The 23399-nt window shown below is 33.6% G+C and overlaps 1 protein-coding gene across 1 annotated transcript in view; it reads left to right on the forward strand.

The window, feature by feature from the left end:
- ZNRF2 (zinc and ring finger 2, E3 ubiquitin protein ligase) overlaps positions 1-23399 on the forward strand; it is an 85246-nt gene that overhangs the window by 54755 nt on the left and 7092 nt on the right. Inside the window, exons 4-5 of the mRNA XM_004677139.2 lie at positions 15031-15136; positions 22599-22677. Coding sequence (XP_004677196.1) covers positions 15031-15136; positions 22599-22656 — 164 coding nt within the window. The 3' untranslated portion in view covers positions 22657-22677. The remainder of the gene's footprint in view (positions 1-15030; positions 15137-22598; positions 22678-23399) is intronic.

The following is a 23399-nucleotide window of genomic DNA, read 5'->3' on the forward strand; positions in this document are numbered from 1 at the left end:
GAACAGGCAGATCGACGAAGTACACTGCTGAGGGGAGCAGCGGGCGGGCCAGGAGAGGTCTGCCACACCATGTGGTCACCTCCGGGGCAGGCGGGAATGGAACTCATGCGGAAGCGGTTTTAGATTCTCAGTGCTGTGCTTTAACCCGCTGCGCCACCAGGGAGGGCCATGTTTTAGTTTTAACTCCCATCTGTTGTGATCCTGCAGCCAACATCACTGTTTCTTTATCTCATTTTATCTGCATATTGCTTAAAATGCTTTTGGGGGGAGGAGAATTCAAAATTAATATTCTTGTATTTTATGCTCTCCATGCTTCTAGCACTTCCGGTATTTATCCTGATTAACATTGTATTAAGCAATATTCTCGTTTCTTTTGGTTTATACATTTCATAGCACTATGGTTTGCACAAATATTTGTGACACCTTTTTCTTTTGAAGTGAATTTCTCTTTATAAAGTATAACAGTCTTATGTTTATCTAATATTATTTTCATTTGTGTTTGTAAAATGCTGATAGGTCTAAGATTTTACCCTGCTTGGTCAGCTAATAAGTTGGCTTGCCACTTTTTCATGGGTTATGAGGGGAGACAGAATTAAAGGACTTTATTATTATTATTATTATTATTACTCATAATGATAGCCTTAACAAGAATATCAGTATTTTCTTATGCCATGTGTCAGTTCCTATAAGCTTATATGAAGAGAGCCAAGTGTTAAGCAGTACCTCAGTGAGTTGTATACAGAAAAGCAATTATGGGTTAGGGAGCTTGAATGTTTTCTCATGGTGGCAAGAAAAGCTGCTGTGCTTTAGAGGGGACACTATATCTTCCAAAGGTTGTTTGCTATACAAAAATAATTGGAAAGATAGTCTTAAACATGCAAAAGCAAACAGAGACCCATGGATAAATGTCTCTCAATTTCTTTTTTATTTTCATTTACTTGACATCTTTGTTCTTCCCCTATTTGCTTTTTTTTTTTTTTAAAGATTTATTTATTTGTGCATAAGAACTGGGGGGTACAGTCCAGAGGCTCAGGGGTGGCGAGAGGCTTCACCAGAGACAAGTGGGGAGCAGAACAGGCAGATCGACGAAGTACACTGCTGAGGGGAGCAGCGGGCGGGTCAGGAGAGGTCTGCCACGCCATGTGGTCTCCTCCAGGGCAGGCAGGAATTGAACTCATGCAGAAGTGGCTTTTAGCTTCTTAGTGTGGTGCTTTAACCCGCTGCACCACCAGGGAGGGCACCTATTTGCTTTTTTTTTTTTTAATCTTGTTTTTGGAGAGGTAATGTGTTTCCGAAGCAAAGAGAGCTGAAAAGGATAAGCAGTGGACTTTCCCTCATACATTCTGTTACTCTTTCCAGTTTCTGCTACTTAAAAAGATCGCAGTGAGATTTAAATGCAGAGATAAAATTAATCACTATGCCTCTTCTCCACCCACACAATATTTTGCACTATATTTCTTTGGTAGGTAAACCTTAATTTAATATATCAGTTCCTTGTTGATGGACATTTAAGTTCTCACTGGTGTTTTGTATGTGCAATAATATATATGTGAGATGTAGTCCTTGCTTGGTCATGGATAATACATGTGCATTTGAATGTCCCCTCTGGAGGTATGTAAATTAAGGGGAAAATGGGGAAAAAAAAGACATTATAACTGTCAACAGAGAATTCTGAGAGACCCTTTTGTTAATAGTTACTTTTGTTTTTGTCATTTCTTCTATTGATTTTTTCTGCTTTTTATTTGATGTGCTTTTCCTGATTTGTTGAGTTGGGAGTATTAATTCATCTTTCTTTTCTTATTTCAGCATGTGAAAGGGTATGAACTTTCTTCTAAAGTTCATACTTTTTAGTTTTTGCATGGACTCTGATATGTGGTGTTTTTATCATTGTTGTTTTTTCTGTTTAGATATTCTGTATTTGAGGGGACATCTTTTCTTTAATTCAAAAGTTATTTGAGTAAGTGTGCTTAAATTTCCAGAAAAATGGCTCTAGCTGTGCTGTTTCTTTTGCTGTTTCTTTCTTTTTCCGAAAAAGAAAGGAAAGGTTGTGGGTTTTTGTTTCCCCCCAGTTTTACTGTATTGTGATCATTTATGAAGTTTTTTGTGTGTGTGGTTTAATATATGGTCATTTGAGGTAAATGTCCTCATATCCACTGTAAAGGTCTTTCATATCCACTTTTTTTAGTTCACTTGATTTGTCATGTACTTGTGAGATAAAGTCTCCCAACTGCTGTGTTTTCCATTTTTATCTGTATTGCCCATACATTTTTGCTTTTTAAATGTTGGTGCTATGCGATTTTGTGCTATGAATGTGTATTTTATAATTAAAGTTTAGGTGCAAATTGCATATTATAGTTTTCTGTAAGGAACCTGTGTATTCCTTAATGTTTTTGGTTCTACATTCGACCTTACCTGTTTTAAGTTTGTAATTCTTTCATTCATCCTGAATCTTTTTGTTCAAACATGCTTCCTATATGCAATGAAGGGTTAAATTTTGTTTGGGATCTAATCTAATCTTTTTTTTAGTATAGTGTTCTTGAGCATTTTCATTTATTAATATGGCTAATTTTAGTTGTCATTTTATACTATACATTCATTTTTATAACTTTTAAAAAATTTTACTTGGTCAGTTTTTCTTTTTTTACTATGCTTCTTTTAATAAGCAAGAACTGTATTTTCAGAGATTATCATAAGTATGACTTTATAGTAACCATAATCCTACCATGTACATAGTATTTTAATGAACAATGATGAAATTCATATATTTTCAATTTATTTCCTCTTTCCTCTGTTTTAATTTTAGTTTATTACATATCAAATTCATATCAATGTTTATTCTTATACTACTAATATTTATATTTATATTTGTTACTTTGTTAGCTTTAAAATATATTTTTGATAATCAGTTATTAAAAAATAATTCTTTTAACTTTTCTAGGTATATATATTATCTAGGCATAGATCCCATATTTGTTTTAGTATTGTAGTTGCATAGATGAGTTTTTATCCCCAGTCTCTGCTTTAGTTTTTTTAGCCATCTTATCTCTGCTTTTAATGGCTAGTATCCCCTAGGATATATTTTAAACAATGTTGATTTTTCATGATTAGTTTTTTCTTGGATTCAGTGTTTTCTTTAAATATGTAGACTTAATTTTCTGTAATATTTTCTTGAATTTTATTTTAATGATTATAGGTACACATAGTTGAATCTCGCCTTTGTAGGTAATTTTGAATGTTTAGTGCTTTCTTCATTTCCATTTTATTTGCTCTTTCTTTTTCTCATTTCTGAGCCCCTCTATACCTAACGGTGAATGTCTGTTCTTTCTTATATCCTTCCTATTTCTACCTTTAGTTTATAATATATTTTTTTTCCTTTCTTTCTTTTTTATCTTGTCTCCTGAGCTCTTATTTCTTTGGGAAGTTTTTGTTTGTTGCTTTTTAAAATCTATGACATCTTGACTTCAACTTTTCCTCCCTTTCTTCTAGATATAGTGGGCCAGCTTTGTGGGTGGGGAAGATGAGCTAATATTTGAGATTTTGTGTTTATTATTGTTTTACTTTGTTCTTCTCCATATACTTCTCTATTGATCAAATTGCTTCCCTTGCTTCCAAATTAATTAAAAACTTCTACTATGAATCTTTTTTGTGTATTGCTTACCTGGCTTTAATATGCATCTTTATATATTTACATGAAAACTTTTTTCAGTGAGTTTACCTATATTTTTCTTTTTTACTTTTTCTTCAATTTAAGGTTTTATGAAACAATTTATCCTTTACATTATTGCACTCACAGACTGTTGTGCATTTATTTAAAAAATCCAGCTATGGGCCCTCCCTGGTGGCGCAGCGGGTTAAAGCACTGCACTGAAAAGCTAAAGCCACTTCCGCATGAGTTCGATTCCCGCCTGCCCTGGAGGTGACCACATGGCGTGGCAGACCTCTCCTGACCCGCCCGCTGCTCCCCTCAGCAGTGTACCTCGTCGATCTGCCTGTTCTGCTCCCCACTCTGTCTCTGGTGAAGTCTCTCGCCACCCCTGAGCCTCTGGCCTGTACCCCAGTTCTGTATGTACAAATAAAATAAATCTTTAAAAAAAAAAATCCAGCTATATTGTAGGTTAAATCATAGTATTATCTATTTAAATTTAATTTTTACTCAATATGTTCACTACTCACTGCTTTTTTTTTTTGTACTCTTTTTCTGTATATTGACATTTTCCTTCATATTTAAATTTTCTTGTTAGAAGCTATTCTATAAATATTTTTCTTAGAAGCCTTTCATGGATGGTATACTCAAGGAATTATTGGATACCCAGATATTTTGTTTACATTCACACATGGATACTGGTTTGGCTAACTATAGGATTTTTTTCTTTTTTTTTTTTTAACTATAGGATATTTTTATTTCAGTTTTTCCCCCCTTTAAGTCTGTAAAATTGTCCTACTGCCTAACTGCCAGCACTAGAGATGAGAAGTTTGACTAGCTCTTTTTTTTCCATTTTAAATTTACATTCAAAACTTAGAGACTGATGTTTTTAAAAAATATTTGTTTTCCTCTAGGATACATCTATTTAACTCTTTCTACTCTTAGTCTCTCCTGTGATACATCTATCTACCTAGATATATCTATCTATCTATCTATCTATTTTTTTTATTTTTTTAGATTTGCAGATTTATTCTTACAGAACTGGAGTACAGGCCAGAGGCATAGGGACGGTGAGAGGTTTCACCAGAGACCGAGTGGGGAGCAGAACAGGCAGATGGAGGAAATACATTGTTGAGAGGAGCAGCAGGCGCCTCAGGAGAGGTCTGCCACATCATGTGGAATCACCTCCGGGATGTGAGATCGAACTCACACTGAGGCGGCTTGCAGTGCAGTGCTTTAACCCACTGCGCCACTAGGGAGGGCCCTCCTGTGATATATCTTGCTTGAGATGATGAGACCTTTCAGTCTAAGGGAATATTTTTATTATAGTATTTTTGATGATCTTTTTTTTCTGCTTCTTTTTCTCCTCTATGAATGCCATAATTTCATTCTTAGAGCTCCTGGATTTTCCTTTGTATTTTATGTCTTCATTCAGTTATTTGCATGGTAATATTTACCTTGGTTACTTAGTTTTTTGCAGTTACTTCTTTTTCTCTTCCTCTAGAACATTAAATTTTAAAATTCTGTATTTTTTTTTTTAAAGATTTATTTATTTATTCATACAGAACTGGGGTACAGGCCAGAGGCTCAGGGGCGGTGAGAGGCTTCACCAGAGACAGAGTGGGGAGCAGAACAGGCAGATCGACGAAGTACACTGCTGAGGGGAGTAGCGGGCCGGTCAGGAGAGGTCTGGCTCGCCATGTGGTCTCCTCCGGGGCAGGCGGCAGGCGGGAATCGAACTCATACGGAAGTGGCTTCAGATTCTCAGTGCTGTGCTTTAACCCGCTGCGCCACCAGGGAGGGCCATTAAAATTCTGTATTTAAGTTCCAGGAACTTAGTGGTAAAGTCATCATCTACCATCTTTCTTCCATTCATTTATTTTTGCCATTAGAATAGGTACCTGTTTTAATTTTCAGCTCGATGCACCTTCTCTCACATTGCTGTGTGATAGCTTATGGCCTTTCTCTGTTACATAATTTTAGAAATCATAGAATTATTCAGTGTGTTAACAGTTTGATAGCCATAGAAAGGGGAAGTTCCAGGGCTCCAGGCCCCACCCTACGGAACAGTGGGGCTGAGCAGCAAGGGGAAGCTTTAAAGAGGTTAGGAAAGGAAGAAAAGAAGAGAACTAGGAGGAAACCGGAAGAGGCACATGGAACAGAGCAACTGTGAAGAAGAAGCTGTGCACTTGCTTCTTGGCCTTGGACTTTGTACCAAGGACTTGGGAGCCATGGAAAGGGACACTTGAAAGAGACAGATGTGGTTTCAGAGACCTGTGGGGAGACTGTCAATGGCAGCCTTTATCTTGACTTAGGCTTTGTTTCTGCTCTTTTCCTTTCATACTTGCCTGTTCCCTTCTGCCTCTTTCTTATGTTTTCCCACCAAAAGATACCTTAGAATTGTGGCACGCGTTTTGGCATTATTGGCCAAAGTTTGGGCCAATCCTTTTTGGCTGGGCATTTACCACAAGGGGGTGGGCAGCTTTGGGTGTTTAATTGGAAACTAGTTTAACTATGTTCATTCTCTTTTCCCTGTTACACACTAATTGTATTAAAGTTCTTTTGCATTTTAGATTTTATTTAGTGGAGTATATTTTGTCTTTTTCTGTTAGCTGGAAGAACCCATTTCTGTTAGCAGGCAGCTTAGGAGGGGTCCTGGGATTCCACTGATTCTGCCTACTAACAAGTGGACATATAGATGATACTGTTAACATCCTTCTCAAACAGATGATAGAATACAAGGTACTGTTTAATTGTGAACCTATTGGTCATTAGATTGGCACACACTAAGGCCTGTTTAAAGGTGTGAGATAGAAGTTGCTCTGTTAGAGTACAGGGAGAGTTCTACCCTCAGTTCAACTCTAGCTTCTTTCTGGTTTGTTCAGTGTCTGAGAGCAGAATACTTGCCATGTCCCCAGTGGAATTCATTCAGGTACTGCTGACTTTCAGGGCAGTTTAGACTCTGGACATTGAGCAGACACACTGAAAATAAACCTTCTTCTATATCTATGCATTTTCTTTCTCAGAACAATTTTTTTTTAATTCATTTTACACTTGGTCTTTTGTGATTTTTCACATAGTTTTAATTACCTGAGGTTTCAGATGAATTTAGATTCTTCAGGGTCCAGCAATTAGACATGGTTATTTCAGCTACTTGGTAGCTAGATGAAAGGAGGTAAAAAAACTCTGTTGTTTAACAAGACTTATTGTCAGTTACTGATTCTCTCAACCACTTGGCTTTCCCAGATACATTTGAGTTTCACATTTGAGTTTCACATTTTGTTTTATTATCTCATGAGTGAACATTTTAAATATCTTTCCTTGTATAGACTTTTAATTCATTACACATGCAAACATACCATACAACTTCTAAGTATTTGTTGACAAGTTTGGCATGTGTTCAGTGCTTTCTTGGTTGATTGGCTGATAATAAACCTCTCGGATAAAGAAGTCAATGCACTTAAAAAAAAAAAAAAAATAGGTCTGAGCTCTGCTGAGTCACCAGGCTGCAAACAAAATGCCCAAGCCACTGAAACTCCTGGCTTTGGGGGATTTGCTCTGTCCATTTACTGTTTATTTGTTACTTGTTATTTTTTCTAGTCTCCTCCTGAGATCTTTTGCTTCATAAGCTGTTCAAAAAATACCTATGGAGCACTTACTGTGTGTAAAACACCATACTACCTGCTGGGGTAAGCAGAAAGCCTACAAGGTTCTTTGTCCTCCTGGAATTTACTGTTTCTTTGATGCAGAATTGCAAAGCATTGACTTCATCTGGCTCACGACATTATTTTTGTTTTACCAGCAATATCAAAGTTTTGTAAGTGAATATTTTTAAAATGAAAAATTTTACCCAACAGCCCAATTTGCAAGTTTTTAAGTATATATTATTTGGTATACTGTACCTTCCTTCCCACATGGTGTTCTATGTGAGCAACTGCCACTTTAGATAGGACTGTATACATCCTTTTGTCATAATTGCCTGTTAATCCCCCAAATCAAGACCAAATTCATCTGGCATTTATCATCATAGCTATTCTTCTTTCTTTAAAATGGTTTAAGAATGTTTTCTGGCTATCCCTCTTTAGGCATTTGAGTTTGTGATCCTACAGTTTTTTATCATTCAGCCTACTAATTATTTTGCAGCCTCAAGAGGAAACATTAGAATAAGAAAGTCTATTTTAGCCTCAACAAAAGTAGACATACATATTGTATAATGCTCCTAAATTCATTTAATAAAATGATATAAAATAAGTCCTAATTTATAAACCTAATAGTAGTTCTGAAATAATATGCATTGTTGCATGCTATTTGAGTTGACATTGTTCAGTTTACTCCAGAAATTCTATAGTAAAAGTTTTATTTATATTCATTTAACAGAATCTTTCACACTCATTACTTTTTATTTTTAATTATCAATAAGAAGACTATGAAATATAGGGCTTGTGAGCAGCAATTTATTTGAAGAAAATGAATCTCAAAAGAGTTGTGTGCATTGTTCAAGTTTTTTTTTTTTTACTATAAATTTGCCTTCCCTTTGTTTTATCTCATTTGCCTTCCCTTTGTATTACCTAATTAGACCTTCACATCAGTTTCAAGAAGACAGGTCAAGCAGGTTTCATTATTATAATAACTACATTAGGTAGAGGAAAATAAACTCAGAGAAGAGTACTTTCTTTCCAAGAAAACATACCTACTCCATATTAGATACTTTGCTAGACATTTAACAAGTATTATCATTTAACAAGTATTATCATTTAATTCTTACTGCTACCCTTTGGGGTAGGTGTTAGTAATCCCTATATTCCTGAATAAGGAGCTGGAATTTGAACCTAGAATTGTCTAAAAAAAGCATACTTGGTTTTTTTTTTGGGGGGGTACATACTATGTTGCTTAACTCCTTTTCTTTCTTGCCATTAAACTCATAATTTAATACATTAATTTTTAAAGTATACAAAGATAAGTTAAGCTTGAAAAAATCAGATTTTTTGATTTTTTTTTTTAGAACTGGTGTTTTTTTTCTATAGTGATTCCAAAGTAAGTGAACCTGAAGTCTAAATTAGCTCGAAGTATATTCAGTAAATATAATAGTGGTATAAATTTATTCTATATTGTATGTTTCAGCATTTTGAAAACATTTTTATACTTTTTAATATGGACAATTTAATTAGTAAAATGTTAAGGGTTTAGCAAATCAATGTAATTATTTTTGAGCTTATTGTAATTTTTTTGTGACAAGGAAGTACATAAGAAAGTTACTATAATTTAGATACTGGAGATTAATTTGCTAATAAGATAGTTATATTACTTCTGGGAGTCTGTTAGCTATACAATTGTGTAACATGCTTAACTTTTAGCTAGGAAGAAAAAGACCCAGGAAAGCTCAATCTCTAAGTATTGAGTTAGTGTTCCTTTTGCATATTTTACCTTTTAGAAAGTTGATGATTTGAATTCAATTTTAGCGTACGTACATTTTCTTAGAAAAGGCACTAAACCTCAGTTTTCAAAATGTCCCAAGCATACATAATTTTCCTTAAAAGTCATCACAAGAGTCACAAGTGCTTTACCTATCTCCTTTTGAAGAATTAGTCATAAATTTCTGTCTTGCCAATGAAGGGTACCTGTATATTTAGTCACGTCTCAGTTATATTTAAAAAAACAATACTGAAGCAGTACTTCTCAATGGTTTCTAGATAGAGGAAGCCAGTAATTTCTAGTTGAACCAGATTGATGTTTCTAAAAAAGATTTAGAAATACCCATGTTAGGTAGTTGAATAAAGATTTCCCATGCTGTTATTGATTCAATTGTTTTATAATGAAAATAGTTTCCTTTGTTAATTATCACTTCTAATTCCCCTTAGAATATTTGAGTACAGTAATAGTTTATAGATCTACATTCTTGAATGCTGATTTTAACTTCTTTTAAATCCATTACTATAAAGACAACTTTATATCTAAAAGTATTTGTGAGCCCCCTTTTCATTATTTGAGTAATTGCTTCATACTAATGTTGTGAATTTTTTTAATTCTTGATTTTTCTAGGGACTATTTCACATTTCAGCTACTTTTGTTTTCTACTGCTATCATTGAGGGGTCAAGATCAAAAAATAAGTATTCAGGTAAAATGCCTGACCCATAGTAGTGCTTGGCATTGTATTTGGCTGAAAAAATCATATACCTGTTTGGATGCTTGACCTGAAAATAAAGTTGTGATTACTGAAATTTTCGCATGGAGTTTTCTTGGCTGCCTCTAACAAATTTGGTCTTATTTGTTCTTGTTTTTCCAAAAAGATTTTGGCTGTCTGCTTTTTTTTCATGTTGTCTTGATCTGCAGTAACTATATGGATATATATGCTTGTACTTGCTAAATATTTTAATTTTGCACATTTGGCTGCTTTTAAGTAATTTCATTGGGAAATGAAATTTAAGAGCTTGAGGCTGTAAGTGAAATATCAATTTATAGAAGTTGTTAATTTACAAATGTATGTGCATTGCCTACTATGTATTTTAAGCTTTCCTACTATACTAACATTCAATACAATGTAAAATTCATTCCTCAGTTGCACTGGCTATAACTCAAGCGCTATTAGGCTTTATATGGCTAGTGATTGCTATTTTGAACAACAGATACAAAAAAACTTTCATCATAGAAAGTTCTGCTGAACCAGGGTTGTTTTTAGTAGTGTCAACAGTAAAGTATAAGCCCATTTATGATACCAGTTTTTATGGCAGTTTGAATCAAACTCTAGAAGCTAAAGTGTATGCCTCATCTTGAGCATACATCCTTTAAATATGTAGCAGACCCCATCTTGAGTATATAAAACTTAATTTTTCCTGAAACAATTTTCTTATTTATGCTCATTCAAAGTGAAATGGTTTCTTGTAGCAAAATCCATGAAGCAGTACAAAGCCAGGGATTTATCCTAAAAGTGAATCCTGACCCCAGGACATAGTAGTTTAATAACTTCCTTTAAGTCACTTCTTTGTGTTCAGGTATCCTTATCTGTAAAATGGAGGTATAACATTTGTTACTGTTTAGTATTAATTGAAACTTAAATACATTTAAAAGTATGTAACAAAGTGAAAAAAAAATGTACAAAAAGATGTAAAAATAAACTTTTGTAAAATAAAAAAAATATTAAAAAAAAGTATGTAACAGTGGACATTTATAATACTTCTAAATGTGGAATAAAGCCAAAACATCTAAAAATTGGTAAGCATTGTTATATGAAGTTGACCTGGATTGGCAATTATAGTATGTCTCTACAAGTAGCTAAGTCAGGAATATCATAAAAGTTCCTGGTGGCCATGTCATTTATTATTTGGTGACATTGTGTAGCTGAAACAACTGGAATAACAGAATGAGAAGAAAAAGAACTAGAAAAGTGTTCAAATTTGTTTATGGAGAAGTCCATAAAATACCAGTAAAAATGATAATAAAAATGACTATTTTACATTCAGTGTGTTTTTATAACTTAAAATTTTTCAGATAATCAAAATTTCATTTCTATATTTTGAGTATCTTTATTGTAATATTGAAGAGTTAAAGCAAATTCAAGGTTTACCAGTGTTTTAGAGGTGTTAGATAGCTAATAATAATGAGAATGGAAATTCATATTAAGTTTTTAAATTAAATATATAGTACAGTTTCTACTTGAAAATGCTTTCACTTGATAGCATTTATATTTCTGAGGCAGACGTATATCTCAGAATCTCTGGACATAATGCCTTGCTCTATATTTTCTCTATTTTGAGGCAGAATTTGCTTCACATCAAATGATTTTGTACCACCTCTGTTTTAAAATTATTGCTTTCTTCTAGTCTTTTAACTCTTCTTTTCCTGAATCAGTACATCTATATCGACTCATAGACCAGACAAATAAAACAAATAGACTGATAGGCTATGTGCTGAATTTACTGTTCCAGATGTTTAGATAGGGTATCAGAAATACTTTTTCAAAAGCTACACAAACTTAGTTTCTTGTTCACAATCTTGAGTTATTTATATTGATCAGTGCTTTTGTAGAGAGGGATCCAGAGCAGGCAGCTGTGGTAGCTCAGTCTGTCAGTGTTTCCTATCTGCTTCTCTTATCAGTTTTGACTAGTGAGTAAGCTTACCCCATATATTCCAATCCTAAACATTAACCGACCAGAGGTTTTTAATAATCTGTTCCTAACTGTCTTGAAGATAACTGCAGTGTTCCAGGGCCTGGTATTTTCAGGCCCTGTTTAGTTCTGAATGTATCATATCACTAAGTTCAAAACTTAATTTTGAATGAAACAATGGAGTGGGAGAAGAGACTACTCATAAAAATTCTCTAAGCAAAAAGTAAGCACATTGCATTGTGAGTTTTCAAAGGTGAAAAATACCTTCAAACATATGAAGATTCTATTTCATAAAAACTTTGAAATTTGCAAAGGATGCATTTATTCTGAGATAGTAACTGAGGTTTTGCAATGAGATTAAACTGTGTTTTAACTCAGTTTATAAAAAAAATACTGTTGAGCAGTGCCACAATAGTTAACAAGCTTTTAGTTTTATGGGTAGAGTTCATTTCAGTGGAAACAATTTACTGTGGATCTTAAATTGTTTCTTTATTGAAATGTGCTTGAAATTTTCTTAACCTAGAAAATACAATTTTGGTTATTTTTCATTATTAGAGTTTCGAGAGCTTATGATCAAAATGACTGACATTAATGTGGCATTCTAATCTAACTTAAAAGATTTTTTTAGGTTAGTTCTTACAGCAGAACATTATGTTCTTAAAACATGTATCATTCTGTTAATCATATGCAGATTGGATTTGTCTTTGTTGTCTGTAAATATTTTCTTATAACAGGATAAAAGTTTTTTAAAAATGTTGCAAAAAGGAAATAGATTCGGTAATTATAGAATACCATAAAAGTATTATAGGAGTGTTTTGTTTTTCTTTGAACAATGCATTGAGAAGCCTGTACTTATAGGCATCTACTTATTTTCATTTGGTGTTGAGAATCTGTTATATAACCGTATAGGCAAATTGTGATAATTTTTTTTATTTTGTAAAAGCTGGTCTGTCTCATTTTCCTAGTTTATGATAATTAAGATGTTATGCTTTATTTATTTACTTAGACTTAAATCTGTATGTAATTTTTCCCAAAAAATGGAAAGTGTGATGGCCTGTTTCATTAATTCTGAGGCATACCTTTTTTATACTTTTTAACAGCTATGAAAAATGACAGGACTCTTAAAATTGGCTTGTGTTAGTTTTATGGAAGCATCTTTTCCTTGGTATCATAAAACTAATGATATCTGTTATAATCATTGATGATTTAGGCTTGATATAAAGTGATAGTTGTTTTTTTTTTTTTGATTTGTCATAGGATTTAGATTCATTGTTGTGATGTGATATCTTTATCATGAAGAAACTTTAGGTGGTGAGATATATCATATAATTTGTAATTAAAGATGTTATTTAGGTCTTTTATTGTTTCCTTCAGACACTATTTGTTCTCATCATTATCATCCTTGTGTTAAATGACAAAACTTAAACAATTTGTAACAAGTTTGAGGTCCATGAAAAGCCTTGAGAGATTGTAGTACCTCACAAACAGTGGAGCAGTGCCCTCAAGGGATTTCAGGCAAGAATATGTTTTATAGACGATTGGAAGAAGTAATTTGGAAGCAGAACTTAATTGGACAAAAGGGTTACCTTACTAGTCTAGGCATCCTATTTTCTTGGGGAAGTAATAAGCTAGATAAAGCTGAATTGGAAGATTGTGATCATTGTTAGATTTTCTTGACAATGATGAGCTATTTCCCTGAAGTGCAGACTGACTTAGCTGTTGATTTGTGACATGGGACAGTCCTCTGGGGGAGCTTCCATTTTGTGAGCCCCGATGTATGGGTTAACTTAGGTACTTTGCAGTGAATTCATTCCTTATCTTTGGGAAGCAATCCACAGCAATAAGAGAAAAAAGGGAGATCAAGAGGAGAAAAGATTTGGTGTCAGATTAGGAACCAGATAGATTGAGGGTAGTGTATGGGACCTACATAGTCAAGAAAAGATAAATGGGGGAAGGGAACTTAAGGGAGGTGTTCAGTAGCATTTTTCCAGAAATCTTTTTCTGATTAGGTCTCTGATTGTGCTATATAACTTATGAGTTACCCATTAGTAGCCAAATCACTTCTGCCATATTGCTTAGATTCAAAAACCATCAGCTCTCCTTGCTAAGACCACACTCACTTCAGATTTACAGGCAAATCATCTGCTGGTACCTTCTCTTCTATTCACCAAATAGAATGTTTCCTTTCAATGTGCTGTGCCATTTCAGAATGACTAATGTTACTTATAGAGTGAATTTTTCTACAAGGAGCTATTACAGATAAGTGCACAACTAATTTGTTAGGTTTTGTAGGGGGTATGGGACTATCAGGCACATACTTCATTTAGGAAGAGCTTAGTGCAGTTCACCCCACGCTCGCCTTTATCTTTATTTTTGTTTTCAAAGTAGTAATTATTTATATGGTATAAATTAATATTACCAATTCCAGTTTATTTAACCTTCTATTCTCTAAATTCACTGAGAAAAAATACTCTTCAATAGTTTCTCAGTACTGTTCAGTCTCTCTCTTTTTTTTTTTGCATGCCTAGTGTTACTGTTTGAAAGAGTCACAAGGCATATCTGACTGACAAACTCTATTTTAGGTAAGATCATTATAAGATTTAAAATGTAACATTAATAAAATAACAATTTAAAATTTTAATATAAAACATTTATTGAGATTTAAAAAAAAAATACCCTGTTGGACCCTTGTGAAGCCAACTCTGATTGCTGCCTAGTGGGTGCTTGGCACTGTCATGGAAAAGAATTATGAAGGATTATATCCAATGTCTTAAATCTTCAAATTTCCATAATTCACTCAGAATCAACACAAAGCTTTGATCTACCTTTTCATTTTGTCAAGTTAAGCAGATTTTTCAGTCCTATATTGAGAATAATTTCTTTAAGTTAATTTTATTATTTCAGAAATTTTGCAATTCAGAATAGTATTTTCATAGTTTTTTCCCCCCAGTACATTACATTCTGAACTTTTTTGTACACCTTGGACACCAAATAACTATTAATTAGTAAGAGAAGGATCATGAATTCCAAATTCCAAATAAATGGTTTACTAAAAAAGTTTTATAGCAAAATCCTTTGCAAACTGGAGAATTCTGTAATGTTGTTGCCCTCTATAATGCCTCAATGACATGTAAATGGATGAGACACTGACTTGTGATTAGAATTTCAAATATGGGTGCTGAATTTCATGTATTTAAGAAAAACATGCCAGTCACCACTTTATAAATTTAGCACATAATTCTTCTTGCAGTTTTATTGTCCTGAATTATTTTCTCTTTTCTCAGAGGATGTACTGAGTAAAGATGCTGGGGAATGTGCAATATGCCTAGAAGAATTGCAGCAGGGAGATACTATAGCACGACTGCCCTGTCTATGCATATATCATAAAGGGTAAGTTTATTTTTCTTGAAACTGTCCTTTACCTCCATTTCTTAAAAATAATTGTCTTTTTTTTCCTGCTGGAACTGGAATTCAGACCCACATCCGTTTGTACCCTAAAAGCTGTCATGTTAAGTATTTTCCATGACCCAAGTATTAGCCACAGTTTATTTCATTTAAACTTTGTAACAACCTCATTTTTCAATTAGGGAACCTTAGAAATCTCCGGTCACACAGTTATTAATAAGTGGCAGAACTGAGATTCCAGCTTGTTTATTTGACTCCAAAGTCATTCTGATTTCTCTTATACAAAGTCTTCTTGCTTTCAGAGCAAGACAGAAAATTTGAAGTAAAAAAATTAACTTATCACAAAAAAAAGAATGGAAACTGTAACTTTGAAGTTAAAGAATATGGTGGACTTTTATTTAAAGGTAGTAAGTACAGAAAGGGAAAACAGGGCCCTCCCTCTTGGCAAAACAGGTTAGGATGCAGCACTGCTGTAGCTGCTTCAGTGCAAGTTCGATCCTTGGTCCTGGAGGTGGTCCACATTGTGCAGCAGACCTCTCCTGTCTCACCAGCAGCCCCCTCAGCAGTATGCGTCGTTGATCTGCCAGCTCTGCTCCCCACTTGTCTCTGGTGAATCCTTTTACTGCCCCTGCAACTCTGGCCTGTATCCCAATTCTGTATGCATAAATAAATTAGCTTTAAAAAAGGGGGGGGCAAAACAGTCAGTAGTACAAAATAGACAAGCAAAATACCTCCAACTATAACAAACTCAGCTTGAAAACAGATTGAAAGGTTGTGATGCTTTGATAAGCAGTGCACTTAAATGTGAAAATATAGAAAAACAAAAAGATAGAAAACTGTTTATATAAATACTACAAGAAAGCTGACAAAGCTAAAGATTAGATATCAGACAAAATAAGCTAGCAAAGGCATTTTTTTGTGTATCTGTGTGAGTGTACCTGCACCCAACAGTTAGAGACTACATTTTTTCATTCACACATTAAGTATTAGATATTAATCCTGTATTAGACCATAAAGCAAGTGTTAGCAAACTACAAAGAATTGGGATCATAGAAAATGCTATCAGTATTTAAAAATAAATATTTACACATATTTTTAAGTAACTTGTGATCCTGGAAGAAATCACATTGGACTTTAGAAATAGAACTGGAAAATGAAAACCTTTTTGACATTTTTCTCGAGTGATGTTTGAAAGGTTTGTGTTAAAGGAGAAAAGATTGTAAATCATTAAACCAAAATTTTACTTAAGAAATCAGAAAAGTAAGAATAAACAGAGAAATAGAAGAAAGAAAATAATAATGATAATCAAGAAAAGAAATTATGAAATAAAAAAATGACATATGCTAGAGACCCACATAACCAAAACTTGGTGCTTTGAAAAAACTAATAAAGTAGATAAACTTTTGACAGGATTGTCTTTAGAAGGAAAAAACCAATACAGAAAAATGGAATGAAAACAGACACAATTTCAGACATGGCAGAAATTTTTTAAAATTCGAGGGAAAAAAATGACACTTTTCTACTTAAAGATTTAAACAAAATGGGCAATTTCCTTTAAAATACTTTTCAAAAAGAAATTAAACCTGAATTGTGAATAGTAACTTCTTTGAGTAGTTATTAAAATTAAACCAGGAAAGCAAAAATACTTTTAAAAATTATTTATTTATATATATCTTACAACATTTTTCATTTTTGTAGATTTGTTTTCTGCCCTCAGGCGTAGTCCCCATAGAATTTCCACCAACAATTAACCTGTGCTTTTGTCATTATAGTCCCTTGTGTTCTTCCTGCCCTCATTTTGATCCCTCTTCCACCCTCTCCACCCCTGCAGAGTGTCTCTAATTTATAGTCGTCTGTTTATTTTGGTTTCATTTTGTTGTGGGTTTTATTGTTAGTTTTTTTTCCTGATCCCTCATTTGGTTCCCCTATATTCTTCCTATAAGTGAAAACATTCAGTATTTTTTATTTTTCCTTATGACTTATTTTACTGAGCATAATCCCTTCTAGCTCCATCCATGTTGCTGCAAATGGCTTTAGTTTCTTATTTGATTGCTGATGAGTATTGCCTGTGTATACTGTCATACCTCCTTGATCCTGCCAGTTGGGCATATCAGTTATTTCCAAGTCTTACCTCTTATAAATAGTGCAGTAAACATAACGGTGCAGGAATCCTTTCAAATTAATGTTTTTGTATCCTTTGGGTATCCTTAAGAGTGTAATTGCTGGTTATATGATAGCTCCATTTTTAATAGTCTGAGGAACCTCCACACAGCTTTCCATAGTGGTTGGACAAGTTGGCATTCCCATCAGCAGTGTAGGAGAGTTCCTTTTTTACCACATCTTCACTAACATTTGTTGTTGTTAGTTTTCATAAGATGTGTCATTCTTACTGGTGTAAAGTGGTATCACATTGTGGTTTTGGTTTGTATTTCTCTGATTATGAGGGCTGTTGAACATTTTTTCATATGCCTTTGGCCATTTGCAGTTCCTCTTTGGAGAAGCATCTTTTAATTTCCTCTGCCCATATTGTGACTGGATTGTTTACTTTGTTTTTGGTGAGTTGTGTGAGTTCTTTGTATTTCTTTGTGATCAATCCCTTAGTCGTACAGACTTTGAAAATTTTCTCCTATCAGTAGGATGCCTCTTTGTTTTGGTTAATGTCCCTTTTGCTGTACAGAAGCTTTTTAGTTTGATGTAGTCCCAGCTGTTTATCTTTTCCTTCGCTTTCTCTGCTTTGGGGATGAATCTTTAAAGATGTTACTAAGGTGTATGTCATATAATGTTTTACCTACATTTTCTTCTATATATTTTATGGGTTTGGGTATTTTGTACTTTTATCCATTTTGAGTTGATTTTTGTGCATGGTGTGAGGTAGTGGTCTAATTTCATTCTTTGCTTATGGTGATCCAGTTTTCCCAGCACCAGTTATTGAACAAATTGTCTTTGCTCTATTGCACAGTCTTTGCTCCTTTATCAAAGATAAGTTGCCCATATATGGGTAGCTTTATGTCTGGGCTTTTTGTTTAGTTCCTTTGGTCTATGTGTCAGGTTTTGTTCCAGTACCATACTGTTTTCATTATTACGGCTCTGAAGTCTGGAAATGTGACGCCTCCACTCCTTTGTTTAGTCTTAGAAAACCAAATTTAGCAATATATATCAAAATTACCTCATAACCAAGTGTGATATAAGCTTGGAATAAGAAAACATAATAGTAGAAAATCTGTATGTATGTAATTAATCATATTAGCGAAAGAGAAAGCTTCTAGTAACCCAATAAACAAAATTTTCATTAAAATCTATACTTACATATGAACAAATTTAATATAAAAGCAAAGAATAAATAGAGATTAAGAGTTTAGCAAGTCTGTCAATATAAGTACAATATGTGAAAATCAGTTGCATTCATATCCCAAAAGAAAATATAACTTTAGAAAAAAAGCATAACACTAATGACCACAGAAACTTCATTGGCAATAGGAAGTTATATTAGGTACATAAGTCCTACAAAAGATACTCAGATCTTTTCTTTAGAAAAAGTCTTAAACTTTATTGAAAGATATAATAGAAGATCTAAAGTATGTGAGAGTATACCATATTTTGGATAGAAAGACTTAATGTCATAAAATTTCACTTTTCTCTGTATAGTTAATATCCCAATCAAACAGTAACTAGTGCTTTCATGTAACTTGGCAGATTCTAAAATGTATATGGATCAAAGAGCAAAGGGCCAAGAACAGTCAGAATACTCACTGAAAAGGAAATGATGCTGGGGTACTTGTCCTTCATAAATTTACTATATGACTATATTAAGTGTGGAAAGACACAGGCCAGTGGGGTAGAATCAACCTCCATACACACTGATGTAGAAAAACAACAGGACATAGGGTTGGTAGCATGGACTCTTCAGAAGCCAAGACTCCCAAAGTTCAAATTTCAGCCCCTTGACTAGCTCACTGTGGTCAAGTTACTTAGTTTCTCAATCTGTAAATTTGTTACAAGATTTTAACTGCATTAAATTTTAGTTAGTGCTAGTACATAATAGATGTTGTATATAAAATTTTGTTCAATGAATGAAAAAAAGATTTACCAGAGGTAGTTTAACAATGTAATAAACAATGTAATAGAGAAAGAGGTATTCAGTGGATGTTACTAGGATAAATTGGTTATTGGTATCAAAAATCATTTGAAATAAAAATTCCAGATTAACTAAACAACTGTGTATGAAAATCCAAATCTGACATGTGTTGTAAAGACTGTAGAGAAACATGCTTGTCCTTTTGGTCAGAAATTATTTGTGGGCGGAGGGTAGAATGTAGGGAGGGGGTGTAAAATAATCTCCTTACCCAAAGAAAATTTACAAAGAAAATGACTATGTTAAAATTTAAAACCTCTTGCATGTTGATACTATGAAAAAGAAACACCATCAGACTTAGAAGAGTTTTTTCTTTTTAAATAAATAAAACTACAAAGGTTTGGTACCTAAAACAATCCCATTGTGCAGTTAGCTCACCATCTTATCCCTGTTCTCACACATCAATGTTTTGGTCCATCAAATAAAAGCAGATTAGAGTATATATACTGGCAGAGCAAGCTGTAGAAAATTATGGTACTGAAAAAAAAAAGAAAAAAGAAAAAAATTTTAAAAAGAAAAAAAAAGAAAATTATGGTACTGTAAGGAGACAGATGTACTCATGTTCTCATACTCAGTTCAGTTTAGACAAGGGACTTTGTTTTGAAAGTGTTTAATTTACTTCATTGTTCTCAGATTCTGTGCATTGGCTGTCTCCCTAACACAGCAGCATCAGTTTTTCCTTAATCCTCATTACGTTTAGCTTCATTCTTTCTAAAAACAATCCTGTAGATAGAACATTATTTTATTTAGGAAAAACATAACCTTTTCCAGGTTACAAATTATATGATTTTCTTGCATGACTTGCTTTAACCTGTTTTTTTTTTTCTCTTCCATAGTACCTGTTACTTTTAGTGCACAATTTTCTGAAAAGTAATGTTCATCAGATACGGTGTACATTTTATTATAAATGAAATATCTGAATGATTGATTTCTATATTACTTCCTCTCAGAAAAAGACAAATTGAAATAGAAAATTTGAACAAATTTTAATAGTCAGTTCAGGAAAAAAAGAACCCCAAAGAGACAATAAACATGCAAATCTAAGTTGGTATACTTGGCAGTCATTGCTGTGGCTGTACATAGCCTGCAACTCAGTGATTCTGATTCTAGGTTTATGTGTTGGAGGAATTCTTGATTTGCACTAGAACAGTGCTTCTGCTCAACAGCTAAACTAGCTTAATGTGAGAGTATAACCAATACAATACTTTCTTCATTTATTCTTAAAAATGATTTTAAGCAACAACAAAAACAAGCCAATCAATGTGTTGAGCGGCAAAATTAATATATATTATGGCTTAAGTCCTTTACATTTTGAGAATTGTTTGAAAAGCCACTATGTGGTAAATTTGCTGTGTGCCTGTGGACCACACTTTGAGTAGTTGAGTAGCACTTAATGTACTACATATCAGAAAGTTCATAACATCACTGGAAGTGTATATCAGTAAAAGAATGAATAGGTAAATTACAGTGTGGTTATGTGATGGAATACTATGTACACCGAAAATGGAAAACCAGGGCTTTACTTATTATTAAAATACAATTTGAAATCTCAACCAAGAAGGGGAAGGGTAGGCCGAGAAAAGCAATTAGAAAAGGTATACTTCTTTATGGTAACATTTATATAAAACTGAAAACATAGGAACAATACTCTTATTTTGTTTTGGAATATGCTTTTTGTGTATAGTTATAGGGTAAGAAAAGTGCCTGTGAATGAAAGCACCAGATTTAGCATACTGTGGTGTTTTTTTGGTTGTTGTTGTTGTTTGTTTGTTTGTTTGGCTAGTATTGAGAGAAGGGAGCATTTTAATAATGTGGGTAGATAGCAATTACTGTGCAATGGACTTCAGGTTTTAAATTATTGCTTTCGCAAGATGAGGCAAAATTACATGGTTATAGAATAAGAGAAACCCATTTTAAGTCATATGCTCTTCAGATATAATGTGGATTCTTAATAGCCTAGAGTATTCATGTTCAGTTCTTAGTATTTCCTTGTAAGAAGTATTCTGAAAGGCCATGGAGTCTCTAACCTGGGTGAGAAGAATAAACAAATGGGCTGAAAACAATGCCATAAGCCAGATTTCACATGTTTATTTAGATAACAAAAAAGACTTACTGACAAAAATTGTTTTAGACATTTAAAAGAATATCATGTTGAACAGATGTTTTAACATTATAATTTCATCCATCATTGATATGAATTTAAACCCTTAGCATATCAGCCAAGCTGTCTAGCTTTGTGTTGCCCATGCAGGTTTGACATGAGTGAACAATGAAATGTTATTTAGAGCCCCATTTGGGTAGCTTACTAGCTATTGGGCAAGTTACTTTAGAAGGTCTTTACCTTCTTGTTTATCACATTGAAATAGAAATTTCTGTAGTGACAGAAACGTTCTGTAGTTCAGTAATTTCAAGTAATTGAAATGTGATAGTTGTGACTGAGGAAATGAATTTTACTTTAATCTTGATGAATTTAAATTTAAATAGTTACATATGCTCATGACTACTCCATTTGAACAGTGAGGTATCATTTCACTTTTTAAAAAATATTTATTTATTTATCCATACAGAACTGTGGTATAGGCCAGAGGTGCAGGGGTGATAAGAGGAATTAGCAGAGGCAGAGGGGGGAGCAGAACAGGCAGATAGACAAAGTACACTGCTGAGGTGGGAGCAGCAGTTGGGTCAGGAGAGTCTGCTACGCCTTGTGGGTCAGCTCCCTGGCCAGGGATTGAATTTGTGCAGAGGTGGCTTCTTTGAGCTTCATGGTGCTGCCCTTTAACCCATTGTGCCACCAAGGAGGTCCACTCATTTCACTTCTAATAAAATCGTTGAGTACTTTACAAATGCAAGTGGATAATGGTATATTTATTTGTATGTGTGTGTATAACAGGATAGATTTAAGTATTCAGTATTCCCATATAATACTGTCTTTTAAAATGTGGTCCAGTATTGTAAAGAAGTTAAAATAAAATGCTCTTCATTCCATTGATTGGTGTCATGAACAGGTTGATTTTTGCATAAATGAATAGCTAAGAAAAGAAATAGTTGTCCAGATCTGTCATTATCGCTTTTGGTTATGGTTGTTATGTTGAATCTTTAAAGTACTTTTTTAGCATAATTTTGCAAGGATTAATTAACTGGTTAGAATAATCCAAATGTAATAAATATTTCCTTGTCTTTTATTTACACATGCCAAATATAGTCATTAACAATGTAAATTTTTTCCTGCAAAGAACTATCAAAGAAATAAACAATTTTATTATAGTTGTCTTGATATAAAAAATTAAATGTATTTCAATATTTCTTCTTTCCTAGCTGCATCGATGAATGGTTTGAAGTAAATAGATCTTGCCCTGAGCACCCTTCAGATTAAACATCAACTTCTACTTTTTAGGTAATTCTCACTTTTTCTGTATTACGAATTGTACATTCTCATTTCATTGTTTATTCATTGAACTGAACGTGTGTGTGTGTTCAACATGTGTTAAGATACCATTTTGAAAATTCATGTGGAAGGTACATGATAAAAACACTAATTTTTATTAATATTACTATATTTATTTATTTTACATTGTTGTTAATTTTGTGCAATGTTTGATTACTCTCCTCAGGTGTAATCCCCATAAAGTTTCACCACTGAATCACCTGCGAACTGTCACAATAGTCTTTTGTGCTTTTTCCTCCTGTTTTGACCACACTTCTCCTTCTGTATGACTTGCTTTTATAGTATGGCTGCTATTTTTGTCTCTTTTTCCTGACCCCGTTTTAGTTTCCCTGTATTCTTCCTATAACTGAAGCCATTTGATATTTTTCTTTTTTTGACTTACTTCACTGAGCATAATGCCTCCCATGTCCATCCATGTTGCTGCGATTAGCCTGAGTTTGTCTTTTTTTGATTGCTGAGTACTGTTCCTTTGTGTATATATAACACATCTCGTGATCCAGTCATCTGTTTGGGGGCATTTAGGTTGAAAAATAGCTTTCTTAATGCATGAGGAGAGTCATATATTAAGTGACTTTTGAATTCTTGGTACCTTAAAACACTTTAGTTTATTTAATTTTAGTTAAAAACAAACAAACATGGGCCCTCCCTGGTGGCGCAGCGGGTTAAAGCAC

This window comes from Condylura cristata, unplaced genomic scaffold (assembly GCF_000260355.1).
Source record: "Condylura cristata isolate star-nosed mole 26May11 unplaced genomic scaffold, ConCri1.0 scaffold00005, whole genome shotgun sequence".
Classification (NCBI taxonomy): Eukaryota; Metazoa; Chordata; class Mammalia; order Eulipotyphla; family Talpidae; genus Condylura; species Condylura cristata.